Source organism: Mesoplodon bidens (genome assembly GCF_964165515.1).
Source record: "Mesoplodon bidens genome assembly, chromosome: 8".
Lineage (NCBI taxonomy): Eukaryota > Metazoa > Chordata > Mammalia > Artiodactyla > Ziphiidae > Mesoplodon > Mesoplodon bidens.
The window spans coordinates 774325-788987 of NC_138165.1; the positions used below are offsets into that span (position 1 = coordinate 774325).

Genomic DNA, 14663 nt, shown 5'->3' on the forward strand with positions numbered 1-14663 from the left:
GGCTGGGCCCGTGAGCCATGGCCGCTGAGCCTGCGCGTCCGGAGCCTGTGCTCCACAACGGGAGAGGTCACAACAGTGAGAGGCCCGTGTACCGAAAAAAAAACAAAACAAAACAGCAAATGATTCCAACAGAAGGAAGTGGTTCCTTTTGAAGGGCAAAAGTCAGCTGTGATGGGGACACAGCACATGAAGGGCTTCCATGGTGCCTGGCTAAATTCAATTTCTTGACCGAGGTGAAAATTACAAGAGTGTTCACTTCATAATAATTCTTTATACTATATATTTCTTGTGAGTCATTTTCTATGCTGGTTTTATTTCAGAATAAAAAAAAAAGGTTTTAAAATTAACATTTCTTTTATACCAAACATACAATCAGTATACACACCTTTGATTCTCTTGCTCTCTATTTTTTACGAGTTTGTTCAACTCAAAATCCAACAAGGGGCTTCCCTGGTGGCACAGTGGTTAAGAAGCCGCCTGCCAATGCAGGGGACACGGGTTTGAGCCCTGGTCCGGGAGGATCCCACATGCCGCGGAGCAACTGGGCCCGTGTGCCACAACTGCTGAGCCTGTGCTCTAGAGCCTGCGAACCACAAGTGCTGAGCCCGAGTGCCACAGCTGCTGAGGCCCACGTACCTAGAGCCCGTGCTCTGCAACAAGAGAAGCCACCCAATGAGAGGCCCGCGCCCCGCAACGAAGAGTAGCCCCTGCTCACCACAACTGGGGAAGAGCCCGCGCGCAGCAACAAAGACCCAACGCAGCCAAAAATAAAAATAAATAAATAATTTTTAAAAATCCAACAAGATCCACACATTGCATTAAGTTGACACCTTTTTAAAGTCTCTCTTGAAGCTCCTCCTTCCCTCTTTTCTTTTCCTTTTAACTTACTTGTTGACAAAATCAGATCATTTTACTACAAAGCTTTCCTCATTCTAGCTTTTCCTGACTGTATTCCTGTGATACTGTTTCACATTTCCTATCTGCTGTATTTCCCGTGAACTGCTTTTAGATCTACAGGCTATGATCACACTCAGGGTTAACTGGTTTAGCAAAAACTACATCGCCTCTCTCTTCAGCTGTGTTGCATAAATAAAGTCTGGTGGTCAGTTTTTTGTGTAGATATTTTATTTTTCCTTAAATGAAAATAAGTACAAATTATATTTTTTATAATATGTTATTTGAAGATTAACATCATCAATTTTGCTTATTATATATAAACAAAATGTAAATCCTAGACAATTTCATGTAGAAAAGGTATAGTTCTGTAACACAATGCCAGGACAACTGCAATACAGCCGATCAAGATATGCAACCACTAAAGAATACTGTCACGTGTAAGCACTGAACTCACCTGCTGGAAGGCTTGAATTGTCGCTGAGTAGGAATGAAGAGACAGACAAAATTTCAACAGATTCTGCTGTAGTGGTGACAGAAACTGAAATGCAACGTCCAATATTGCATGATAGTAGGAATAATCAGTACCTGTCAGGAAGAACATTAACCAAAATAATTCTATATGACTAGAGGTATCCAAATACGATAGTTCATAAAGTATAAAGCTATGTGTTACAAAAGCATACTGATTGCAAAATGTTACCACTATACTGTCCTGAACTGCTGTCAAATGTTTAGAATTCCTTGGAGTACACCATGCAATTGGACTTTTCTTCCCTTTGTTCAGACTATTCCCTCTCCCTGGACTGCAATTCTCCCACTTACAAGGATGACTAACTCCTACTTTCTTCCTCAGGAAGAATTCAGCTGTGAGAGCACCTATTCCAGAGAGGCACCGCCTACCCCTACCCCATGCCTCACTGGACCAAGTTCATCTCTTCTTTGCTCCCATAATATTTCTTCGCTTACCTCTTTCACTTAGCACATCATTTACTCATTTACCTATTTACTAACTGCCCCTCCCAAAGAGCCTTTGGGCCCCCAAAGCCCGAAACTATGACTTGTCTTTGTATCCACAGTGTCCGCATATGTTATCTATTCAAATAACCCAACAAGACAGAGCAGTGTGATGAGGAAGTACAAGATATTAAAGGATACTAATGAAACTGTAGTTTGGGGAGAAGCATTAAAACAACTGGAACACATTATCTGAGGGGAAAAAAAGCGCATGTACCAGTATGAAAAAATCCCCAGGATATATTAAATGACAAGCACAAGGTACAAAACAATGTATATAGTACGCAATTTTTTCTTACTCTTAGAAAGAATAAGAAATAGGAATACATACTTATGTATTTATTGTAAAAAAGAAAAAAACACTGAAGGCTAAACAAATTAATTTAAATGGTTATAAAAAGCCAAGAGAAACAGGAGGAACAAGATTTTTCTGCGTATAGCCTTTTGTATAGCTTTGACTTTTAAACCACTATTATCTATTCCAAAAAGAAATTTAACAAAAATATTTAACATTTAAAAAAGCAAAACGTAAAAGGTTCTATATGGCATTAGCACCTTCTAAGTAGAAAAAGAGATCAGAAAGAAATATCTTAAAATGTTGCCAGAATGTTAATGGTGACTATCTTTGGGTGGTGGGACTGTGACTAGTATTTCAAATAAAATGGTTAACATACTTCTATGGTCACTTCCAAGAATAACTAAAATGATTTTTTTGATAAACTCAAACAATTCTAGATGACTCCAAAGTATGTAACTAAAGCTTACAAATTATGTAACCAAAGCTTGTTCAAAACTTTTATGCACTTAAATCACGAAAAAAGATTCAGACTTGACTCTTTAAATATGTATTAATTTTTAAATATCATAAAGTTAAAAATCAATTGGTCAAATATTAACAGCAGTCACATAATTTTTACATATTTTCTCTTCAACAAGGACTTATGCCTGTCAATGTAATACTCAAGGTTTTAACTACTCATGTATCAGCATCTTTGACTATTAATGTTCATACTCTATGTAGCTTATATTGAATTGGAAAATGTTTGTGAAAGCTCATCAAAAACTGTAAACAAGTGATACAGTTTACCTTGTCATTAATTTGACACCTTGACACTCCAGTTGTGTGTGGCTGGCATGCATAATGGAAAACATTCTGGATGGCACTAACTTAATGATAACAAACTTAACAGATAATAGATCAGTTGTATAATTAGTTCATAACAAAAGAAAGTGAATCAAATCTGATGGTTATTAAGTAAATGCTACATGATTTTAAATGAATTTGACTTCCACAAAATATTCATGTAGCACTTTCAATAAAAGAACACAAAGGAACAAAAACAAGGGGAGAAACAAAAAAAAAATCAAAGGTAGCTCTTATCACCAAAGTTATAAACTTTTTCAAAAATAATTACTAGTTGGTGTTGACTCTGCTGGCTACCATCACAACTCTAGTCATTAGAGTTAAGAATGTATTCCATTAACTGCCATGCCACACATACTCTGAAAGAGGTCAATTTTTCTAATATATTCCCAGACACCGAAGTCAAAGAAGCATTTGCTTCAATTTTACCGTGATGATCTGATGATCCAATATTTTGACTGGCTTCTACAAAATTCCAAAATTTCTCTTGACTGTCTTCTGCTAAAAACTCACTGAGAGAAAAGGGGGAAATATCAGAAATAAAACAACTTAATGAAATCTTCTAATATAAGCTATGTTACTAAGGAGAGTAAAAACAGATTTTTAAGTTACCATATGTCCAAAGCTTGGCTTTTATTTGATAATATATATTATACACGAACATGTATAACATATATTTTCTAATGATAAGCAAGTCTTACTAGCTTATTAGCTATTGATAATTAGCTTAGTAGTTTATTCACTTATCCCTAAAGAAACCTAGAATAATAGAAATGTTGTAACAACAGGGAAGTCCCAATATAAAGAAAGGTTATGAAATCTCATTTGTGAAAATGCTGTCAGTAGTAGAAGCAGAATTAGGAAATGGATAATTCTAGTACTAGTTCTGCTCACTCACTTTCTGAAATACCTTGCAAAGAACAAAACAATATGTTTTTGCCTAAGTTTCTCCTGAGGAAAACATGAACCCTAGAAAAATTTCTAGGAGACTAAAGGCAGCATGTCGTAATCTTTTTACATCCACAAATCCAAATTTTCAAATTCACCAAATGTTAGTTTAAAGTTAGCACTGATTTAATAAAATCAGGTCTTAGAACTTAATGCCATCTTAATTTTTTCCTTGACTTTACACTACTGTACTGACCTAAAATAAAATGGCTATTCTACATTTCCCTGCATTCAAGAGCCTAAAATCCCTTAAAAGAAAATGCATGTACTAATTGAATGATTCATGTCAATCGGTAATCTTCTCCTCCAAGGCACACCAATGCAGTGGTGGTCTTTCCCTGTCTGAAAGCAAACTACAGATCTGGATCTCAGCTTACCTAGCCAAAGGAAGACTTTCCCATTACTTGTCAACACTGGGCTGTACAACTCTCACACTACTCCACAGCTAGACACAGAGATATGGCAACATAAGAAACATTTCCTGGTAATGCACAGCTTCTCTAAAAATAGGTTTCTAAAAATACCCATTATCATAATGTATTAAATTATTTAGTGCCTCCTTGAGTGTGGCATTTTCTAGGCTTTCGAGTAACTGGCATAGACATCATACCAACCTTATAATAGCTTATAGTCTAAGAAAACAGGTACTAAAACAGATTATGATATGCAAGTAAATGCTTTGTATTCTTTGTAAGAATACAAAGTGAATCTTAGCTTAGATTCCTACAGAGGCCATATGCACATAAATATATACTTTTCATATAATTACAGGAAAACTTCTTAAACATACATTCTTTTTCACCCCACTGCATAAATAAGTCTTACAACGTCTAAGTGTCAAACAGCCTTAAGAAAATTAATTACCAGATCCACTGAAGTAATCCATGGAAGACAGGAACAATACAAGATATATTAAAAGGAACACCGCCATTTGTTTATAGTATGCTTAAGTTTGTTTGCTCTTTGTTTTAAATTGTTTTTTAGCTTCTGATACCTGAGTAAATATCGATAAAACTTCCACTGAGTAAAATATTGATAGTTTTACAGATGACATTATACGATGTCTGGGATTTGCTTTCAAATATTTTAGCGGGAGAAGTTAGGAGGGTGGTGGTGGTGATGGTTATTGGACTTGAGTTGACAGTCACTAAAACTGGGTGACAGGTAGAGGGAGAGCACATTATATATATACCATTCTCTCCACTTACAAACTTGCTAACTTTCTTACGGGCACAGAGTTAGTAAATCAAAAATCTGGAATTTACATTCCAATCTCAATCACTCAAATCTATCATGCTGTATTCTCAGGCCGTTATAATATCTCAATAAATGACTGTATAAGCACTCAATAAATGACTGTTTCAACTCTAATAATAGAACTTTATTTACACAATATTTCTGTTAGTAACTATAGCTGCTCAAAACATACTCAAAGCTCTACTTCAATTAAATATATATCACTTCATGGGCAACCAGAAAGCTACAAACCCTTCATTAGCATCAGGTCCAACCTAAAAATACACACAGGGGACTTCCCTGGTGGCGCAGTGGTTAAGAATCCGCCTGTCGATGCAGGGGACACGGGTTCAATCCCTAGTCCGGGAAGATCCCACATGCCGCAGAGCAACTAAACCCATGTGCCACAACTACCGAGCCTGCGCTCTAGAGCCCACAAGCCACAACTACTGAGCCCGTGAGCCACAACTACTGAGCCCGCAAGCCGCAACTACTGAAGCCCACGCACCTAGAGCCCATGCTCCGCAACAAGAGAAGCCACCACAATGAGCAGCCCATGCACCGCAATGAGGAGTAGCCCCCGCTCACCACAACTAGAGAAAGCCCACGCGCAGCAACAAAGACCCAACACAGCCAAAAGTCAAATAAATAAAATAAATACATTTATTAAAAATTTTTAAAATAAAAATACACACAAGGATAGTTTTAGTCCCTAAGGGCCAGAAGCAAGGAAGACAATATGTCTGTATTAGCTACATGCCTCGACGTGTGGAAAAAGATTCTGTCCCTCACCCTCCCCCCAATGGACAGTGCTGGGACCCACCATCAGTGTCTGCCATGGACCCAGGAGGGAAGGAGAGTGGCCTCAGCTAGCTCTGGAGGTGAATATAGAGTAGTTCCAAAAAAGCACAGCAGTGTTTTTGAGTTGCCTACACGTCCCATTTCCTTGGCAAACTGTTCGCAAATAGCCACAGAAGAGAAGTAACAACAATGACCCAAAATGGCAAATGGCCAGGATATCATGAAAAGGCGCTATGTTTGTTATGGGTAAGTTGCAGTGAAGGAAACAGTTTACAATACTCACTTCACAGAGATCAAAGAAACTGAAAAAAAACTGATCAACTAAGGCTGACAATTTTAGCATACTTCCTCAGAAGTCCATAAGTACATGCCATAAGACTCTTCTAAGACAAACACCAAGAAATTTGTTAGTGTAAGTGAGAGTAATGCGACGTAATCCAGTGAAGAATGTTAAGCAGAATACCATAAAACATCCGTTACGGTTTAGTTGCACAAAATTATTTAGAAAGTGATAGTAAATTTCAATGACTTAGGTTGACACCAGATAAATCATCCAAAATAAGATTAGCAGAAAGGAAGAAAAAATGTTCAGCTACAAGAGTCCTGGCTCAGGCAGTCCAGGACCTCACACGACACTTCACCATTACAACCACCAAGACCTAACAAAGCGCGGACATTTGAGGGGCTCAACCTATTTATCAAATTAGTTATTGTGACATCACTATGAAATACATGCAGTGGAGTCTGGGGGTTTCTGGGGGCGAGACGGGGTTGTTGGAGTTTTGCTGGGGGGAGGGGGTTTGCCATTTTATTGCTGAGGAAAGGGAGGCACAGAGAAGTGATGGGAGAAAGTCTGTTCAGCAGAAAGTCGGGGAGGCTCCTCAGCAAGTCAAGACCGGCTCCTACGCGTCCCACGTTCCCACTGGCCTCTCCTCAATACTGTACCAAAGGAGGCTTTGCCTTAGAAGGCACAACTATCCGTATACACTATCAACACAACAGACTCTTCATTCACATCTTCCTAGGGATCAAGGGGAAGATGTCAGAAGATAAAATTAGACCACAAAGTTAACTGATATAACACAACAGTTCAAATTTCCAGCTGTATCGAATTCTGAAATTTACCAAATGCTTATGGTTCACCTACCTAAACGTATGCTTTAGAAAGATTCTCTACAGGTCCTAGCTAGATGTTATTTGAGATACAATAAAAATAAGTTTCCGGGCTTCCCTGGTGGCGCAGTGGTTGAGAGTCCGCCTGCTGATGCAGGGGACACGGGTTCGTGCCCCGGTCTGGGAAGATCCCACATGCTGCGGAGCAGCTGGGCCCGTGAGCCATGGCCGCTGAGCCTGTGCGTCCAGAGCCTGTGCTCCGCAATGGGAGAGGCCACAACAGTGAGAGGCCCGCGTAAAGCAAAAAAAAAAAAAAAAAAAAAAAAAAAAAAAAAATAAGTTTCCCTCTATAAACAAAAAACTGACTAAAAGAGAGATATCTGGTTATATTTGTATTACGAACACTAACTAAAACATACACTTGGGTTAAAATCTCCCAAGAAATCATTGACTTATTGCATTTTATTAATTTTAAGACACTGTCAATTCTTTTTTCCAAGTTTGGGGGATCCACGTGGCATGTCCGCGCCACATGGCATGCGGGATCTTAGTTCCCTGACCAGGGATCAAACCAGCACCGCCTGCATCGAAGGCACAGAGTCTTAACCACTGGGTTGCCAGGGAAGTCCCTGGGAGGTCTTCTTTATTGAGAAACTGAGATGTATGTTTTCATTTTTTCCTAAAAACATATGTGTGGTTTCCACGATCCATCTACTAACTCCTTCTTAGGGTTCACTTGAGCTGTTGTCAAGTTTCCTTCAACTTTTATTTTCTTCTGTACTCCCCAGACCAGGGAATCTCTTCTAGTTTGAGAGAGAACAGTGGGAAGCCTGATGTGATTCACTACATATTTGCTATGCTCTAAATCCCTTCAAGGCCTAGGCCTTTGAAACTCATTTTCTGCACCAAGACCCTAGGAACAAAGCGGGATAGAAATGGCCATGTAGGGGATCAGGCAGACAGGCATGAATCATCTTCTAGAGTTTCCTGTAGCCCCAGATGGTACAGTCCCAGCAGAGGAGCACTAAGGTAGAGATGGGATAGGAGACTGGGGTCCAGTATGTTTCAGGAATAGCAGGATGAAATGCTGCCCAAAGACACTGTCAATTTTAAGACATATCACTGTTTTATGAAACACTGAGTGAAAGATGCCACCAATTTTAAGATAACATCTTGATTTGATTAAATGCATCCTGATTTTGGAGATGCTACAATTGGAGAAAATGTGGCCACTTTCTCAGCTTCCCCCTGCACTCTCTTATCTTGGGGTCTCCTTCCAAGTTCTTGGGAGGGGCATGTCCTCTTCCCCCACCTTGCCAAGCTCTCTTCTCTTCCTTTTATTAGACACCTCTTAACACCTTCTTCAAATAAATAGAAAATTTCTTTTAAGTACAACTCTCTCTTCCCTTATTACCACATTTACACTTTCCCTGGAAGACAACATAATAATTTAACCAATTCAATATATTTGTCTAAAGAAATCCCTAAAGATCTCTATCATCAATTCAGTCCTAGCCTGCTGACAGACAGAGTCTGTGTTCTAACAGTCTGTGAACAGCACACAGCACAGTGCACGCTGAAAGAAGCTCTTACTAAATGCATATGATGAGAATCTCACTCCCTAAAAAGCTCCTGAATATTCACTAGCAGAGCCTACATTTTCACTCAAACATGTGAAAGAAAAAAAATGTCTTCTTACCTGGTTTCTAACAACAACGGAGTGGAAAACCATTTTGTTGTAAGAGAGGTTGTAATGGCTTTTGAATCGGCCTTTACTGAGGAAAACAGCCATAGTCCAGTGAGTACAGTCAGAAGGCCCATTTTATGGCAAACCCCTAAAAAGGGAGAAAAAAAAAAAGTTTCGTTACAAGGCAATGTTTAAACCTGAATCTTAATAATTAAGAGATACAAAATAACATGACTATCACAGAAATAAAAACGCTTCTGAAATATAACAGCACCTACTATCTAGATAGTTCAGCAGTTGTTTGCCGATGACTGACACACACTAAAGGTGTGTCGTTCATTACACTCTCTCCTACAAAGGCTGCACTTCATCTCCTGGGTGCCTATACCATACGGAGATATAAAAGTCAGCTGGTGGCCCAGCAGGTTGCACACAATCATACTTTATGAAGCAGGAGAGTAAATAAAGCTTAGATAGATGAAAACACAAATGAAGGGTGTTACGGGTTGAACTGTATTCCCCCCAAAAGATAGAGTGAAGTCCTATCCCACCCCAGTACCTCAGAATGTGAACTTGTTTGGAAATACGGTCGTTACAGAGGTAATCATGTTAAAATGAGGTCATCAGGGTAGGCCCTGGTCCAATGACTGGTGTTATTAAAAGAAAGGGGCGGGGCAGGCAGGGGGCGGGGGAATGTGGGCAGAGAGACAGGCATGCAGAGGGAAGACTACATGAAGAGACACAGGGAGAATGCCTGGTAAAGACGGGGGCAGACACTGGAATTACACTGCAAGCCACGAACACCTAGGGCTACCAGAAGCTGGAAGAGGCAAAGAAAGATCCTCCTCTGCAGATTTCAGAAGGAACATGGTCCTGTGACACCTTAATTTAGAACTTCTAGCCTCCAAAAATTTGTGAGACAATAAACTGCTGTTCTAAGCCACCCAGTTTGTGGTACTTTGTTATGGCAGCCTTAGGAAGCTAATAGGGTGAGTCTCGAATGTAAAATCAAATATAGGTTCTGGAATGAGGAAATGTAAGAACTCAATAGATGCCCATCTATAAAATAAGAAAGTTGGGGTCACTAGTGAATCAGCAGGGCCACAGAATGCAGGCCTCCTAAATTCCCAGCAGCAGCCTCACCAAGCATGCCGAGATCCTTGGTGTCCACATCATTTCAGAAAAGGTCTCCGGCTGCAGACTTCTTTGATCTGTTTTTTCATCCCTGGAAGTCTGCCTAACAGAACCCTAATCAGACTTCCACCGTGATATAAAAAGTCAGCATCCAAGTTCCACCCATTTGAATGGGAACCCAAAGGGGACATGAATATGTGGGAAACACTAAACCAAACTTGTGCTTCTGAACGTTAAGGTCTGGTAAAGCTCACCCCAATTCCTCGACGCCAGTTATAATATACACTGCTGGGGAGAGACAGCCCATATACCGGAGCAACCAGTCAGTATCTTCCTTTTACAAAAAGCCTTATCGTTTGTGCCAACATCTTGCTTCATATGACACACAATATCTCTAAAGAACAATGGTCCAAAGAGAAATGAATTCTACCAAATAGAGAAGTTGCTTTTAAAAGAGTCTGAAGTTCAGGCAGTGCCAGCTTCTTTGGAAACAAAAAAAAAATTAATATGAACATCCCATTTATAAATAAACACTAAAAAAAAATCAACATCGATAAAGACTAGGACTAACCAAACTAGACCTCTGACAGTGAAACCTGCTGGCCTTGATTCCTGGCTTGGGGGCGGGGGAGCAGGGGAGGAGAGGTCTAAGACGATGCAGGCCCCTCTCGGAATGTAGCAAAAGTTACTGACATTTCCCGCAGAGGAGAAAGCAAGGACCCAAACTTTTCCATACAATTTCAGCCCACTCAATTCTCCCCGACACTCTCCCCTGGAGGCCCACGGACGTAGCCTCAGAAACCTGCTCCTCATGATAGAACAAACACGGGTTAGCAAGAAGAGAAAACCTTCAGAGTCAGGCACCTGTGATCAATTCCTGAGTTTGCTACTTACTAGCAGTTTAACCACAGGCACCTTACCTGATAACTCCCTCGCCCTTAGTCTCCCACTAAAATAGGAATAACAGTATCTGCCGCAACATGCGCCACGAGCAAATTGAGAAGGCAACGTGAAAGTCACTTTGTAAAGTGTCAAGTACTACACCAGAACTAACTGCTCCAGTTCAAATATGTAAGGAAGAGAAAAACTAGAAACTGTCTTCTAAATTATAGAATAGGGCCTCCCTGGTGGCGCAGTGGTTGAGAGTCCGCCTGCCGATGCAGGGGATACGGGTTCGTGCCCCGGTCTGGAAGGATCCCATATGCCGCGGAGCGGCTGGGCCCGTGAGCCATGGCCGCTGGGCCTGCGCATCCGGAGCCTGTGCTCCGCAACGGGAGAGGCCACAAGAGTGAGAGGCCCGCATACCGCAAAAAGAAAAAAATAAATAAATAAATTATAGAATAATAACTCATCGTTATTACAAGGCCTCAAAAATATGCCTTGGAAATATATCCTCTGTGGCTAGGGAAAAAAATCAAAAACATCCTCCCCCAAAGTCACTAAGTTTCTAAAGCAGAGACAGCGCATATGAACTATGTCCAAGCAGTATTAATGCTACAGCTGTGTTCACCATTTTTCCTGAAGGGATCTAGACGTGTAATCCCCCAACAGTGCTGATTCCAGATGAGAAATCAGATGCCGCTGCACAGTACTCCCAGGCAGAGGGGATGCACAGAGTGGGGAAGGGACAGGGAGGGACCGAAGGCCCCAGGAAACACCCGCACTTACAGAGCAATTACTCCGGGCGAATCACTCTGGACAGCGCCACTGCCAAGCGCTCTGCAAACGCGTTACCCAGCCCTTCCACACAAGGCCCCAGGAGACTGCAGCTCCCAAGGGGGGCAGCCTCGTCCACTTTGTCCACCAGAGCCAAGAGCGCAGGGCCTGGCAAAGAGCAGGCAGTCCATGAATACGCTGCATAAAGCGTGAAACACCATCGTCCCTACTTGAAAAATAAGAAAACGGCAGCTCGGAGAGGCTAAGTAACTTGCCGGACTAATAAATAGCAATGTTTGGAACCCACGTCTGCCTGTTTTCAAAAGTTCCACAATACCATGCTCTCTGCCCTGGTCCTCTGGCTTTAAGAAGGGGTAAGAATTCATACTGTGTAGACCCAGAATGAGCAAAGGGCTTTATTACAAGACCCAAGGTAAGTCCAGAGATTCTCTAGGGGCAGAGTCCTTGGGACCCACGTGGCTGAGAGAGGTAAAGCTTCAACTTGAAACCAAGGGTGTGAGCCTGAAGTTGGGAGCAAACCAAACCAAGCAACCGGCCTGAACAGATCCATGCTTGGGCTGCCTCTGGGGACTGAATGTGAGCTCCTCAAGCGCAGGGAGTTTTGTCGGCCACAGTCACATGCCTAGCACAATGCCTGGTACACAGGAGGCACTCAAAATAAAATAAACACAGACTTTGTTCATTAAGGGATGAATGAAAGCCACTAGAAGAAAGGGAGGTGGCGCCAAGAGTAAAGGCGCTACAAAAAGCCTAAGACTTCAGAAGGGTGGAAATGAAAACTCTATGTACCATGACTCACCCAGAGATCTCCCTGCCCTGTTTTAAAGAGACAGAGAGTTTCTGGGGTACAGTACAGCATCAGTAGAGATGGGAAAGAGAGGAAAGCTGCACATTAAAGAAGAGCTTTCCCACCCCCAGACCCCACATCATTGATTACCACAGGTAACACCAGAGGAAAAGGTTGTCCAGAGAAGTAGAAATGAGAACGTCACTGAGTGGCCTTTTGTTTGAGGACGGCTTCAGTCTACGAGATCCCTTATCACTCTGACCCTCTGACCTTAAAAGCAACCCTTAAAAGCTGTGAAATAACAGCTGTCAGAATCTGCAGCGTGGCACTGCATGATTATAGGCATCACGCTTCCAGCATGATGGATAAATTAAAAACAGTCTTTAATAGGTTCTAAGCCCAAAAGATTCATCTGTAAGATCTAGTGTGTGGCCCGGTTTCTTTAAGACACTATCTCTTGCTCATTTATCAAAAATATTAATCAAAATCATATTATGGCAAATGTTTTTCACTTTTGGAAAACAGAAGAGGCATAAAATTATAAAGCATCATCAACTTTTTCTTTTTCCATTTTTAAACTGAAGAAAATAGCTAACAAACTCAAAAAAAACTTGCAGGGTTCAAGTTAATAAGTAGCCATCTGAGTTTCAACATATATGATAACAGCGAGGAAAAATAACAGGAAGTACTCTTCTTGAGAAGTAAATTTACTTCTGAATACATTAAACTTAATATACACTTATACCTATTAGCAAAACCCATTTGCTGTGAACCACATACATCCAATTTCGAGTTAAAATTAGATACTATACATGTAATACGAAAATGATCGCAAGTAACTGGAGAAAAAGTCTAATGGTATTTTCTCCATAGTTCAATTTATTCTCCTCAAGTTAAATATGCACTGTGAAGATGCCCTACTACTGTACAAAGCGACGTTTATTTCCTTCAATAAAAATGAGTTTCAGCTAAGTTTAACAAAAGCAAGTCAAATGGAAAGGCTACAATCAACCCAAATTTTGTATTGTTGTCATATAGCTATTTAAAATGTCTTCAAACATCACACAGTAAAGTTGGCTGGCCAAGTACACGATGAATGAATGTTTCCAATATAGTGTAACACAGTAATGCATAAGACCCCAGGACTTTGAATGAACAAAATATGCCAGTTCTCAAGTCGGGCAAGAAATGCAAAACGATCTAGAGATCCTGGCCAAGGAACACGAAGAGCTCCCACCCATAACTTATTGGCGATGTACGCAGATCTTTCTCTTCTGGCAGGTCCCACGCTAAAAGTGAAACCGGATCATCCAATTTTCAGCCACCAGATCCTCGTATTAAATGAAAACGAAACCAATATTCATCACCCGAATTCATTTTAGGGAAAAGAGAAATCTATAAAAAGATCCATTCGTTCTCCAACCGGAGTCCTGCAAACTGCTGGTTCTCAGCCTACTTGGGGTCAGGCTTGGACGAAATTCACGTTAGGGCACTTCCCCCACCTCCGTCTGCCACCTGGGCACACGGGTCTCGAAGCTCTTCAATGAAGGCTGAAAACGGCTAAACAGAGCCCGCGACCACCCTCGCAGAGACGGTATGTGCCCAGAGGACACCGAGGGACAACTCGGGGGACTCGCAAAGAAGGGGAGGGCTGGGATACAGGAGAGGAAACTGAGTCAGGGAAGAAACGGAAGCTCAAGGTGACCGGGACACAAGGTGGCCTCGCTCCCCAGACCCTCTCTCCGCCCGCGAGAACTCCCCACAACCCTCCCCCCCGCCAGAGGTACCTGTCACCGGCCGCACAGCGGCAGCACACGCGCCTCCCGCAGCCCCTTTCCAGTCCATGCCGGGACCGCGCTTCGTCCACGACTGCACCTGCGACAACGCCGGGGCGGGGCGGCGCAGCGGCGGGGCGGCAGCAGCTGCGCCAGTGAGCGGCCTACACGCGCCTTTCCCGTGGCTCCGCTCGCAAGCCGGCCTCGCAAAGATAGAGCCCAGACGCCGACCGCCCTTTACTTCCGCTTCCTACTGGCTGGAGACGGAGGACTTCCGGCTACCGAGTCGCGGCCGGAGCCGCCTAGAGCGTCACTCGGCCGCCATCTTACATCCGATGAGATCCCGCCTCTCTCCTTGCTCTCTGCAGTTCAGTGTGGTTAGGAAGGCGTCGGTCTTCGAGGTCTTGGGGACTCGTAAAGGGGAATAGTTGAGACCCAGAAGCTTTACCA

General features: G+C 42.0%; 1 protein-coding gene across 1 annotated transcript in view; it reads right to left on the reverse strand.

Moving 5' to 3' along the window:
* The window catches only part of UGGT1 (UDP-glucose glycoprotein glucosyltransferase 1), a 99622-nt gene extending 85169 nt beyond the window's left edge, over positions 1-14453 (reverse strand). Inside the window, exons 1-4 of the mRNA XM_081242401.1 lie at positions 14226-14453; positions 8853-8988; positions 3485-3567; positions 1352-1482 (exon numbers count right to left, since the gene is read on the reverse strand). Coding sequence (XP_081098527.1) covers positions 1352-1482; positions 3485-3567; positions 8853-8988; positions 14226-14283 — 408 coding nt within the window. The 5' untranslated portion in view covers positions 14284-14453. The remainder of the gene's footprint in view (positions 1-1351; positions 1483-3484; positions 3568-8852; positions 8989-14225) is intronic.
* Between the last annotated feature and the right edge of the window lie 210 nt (positions 14454-14663).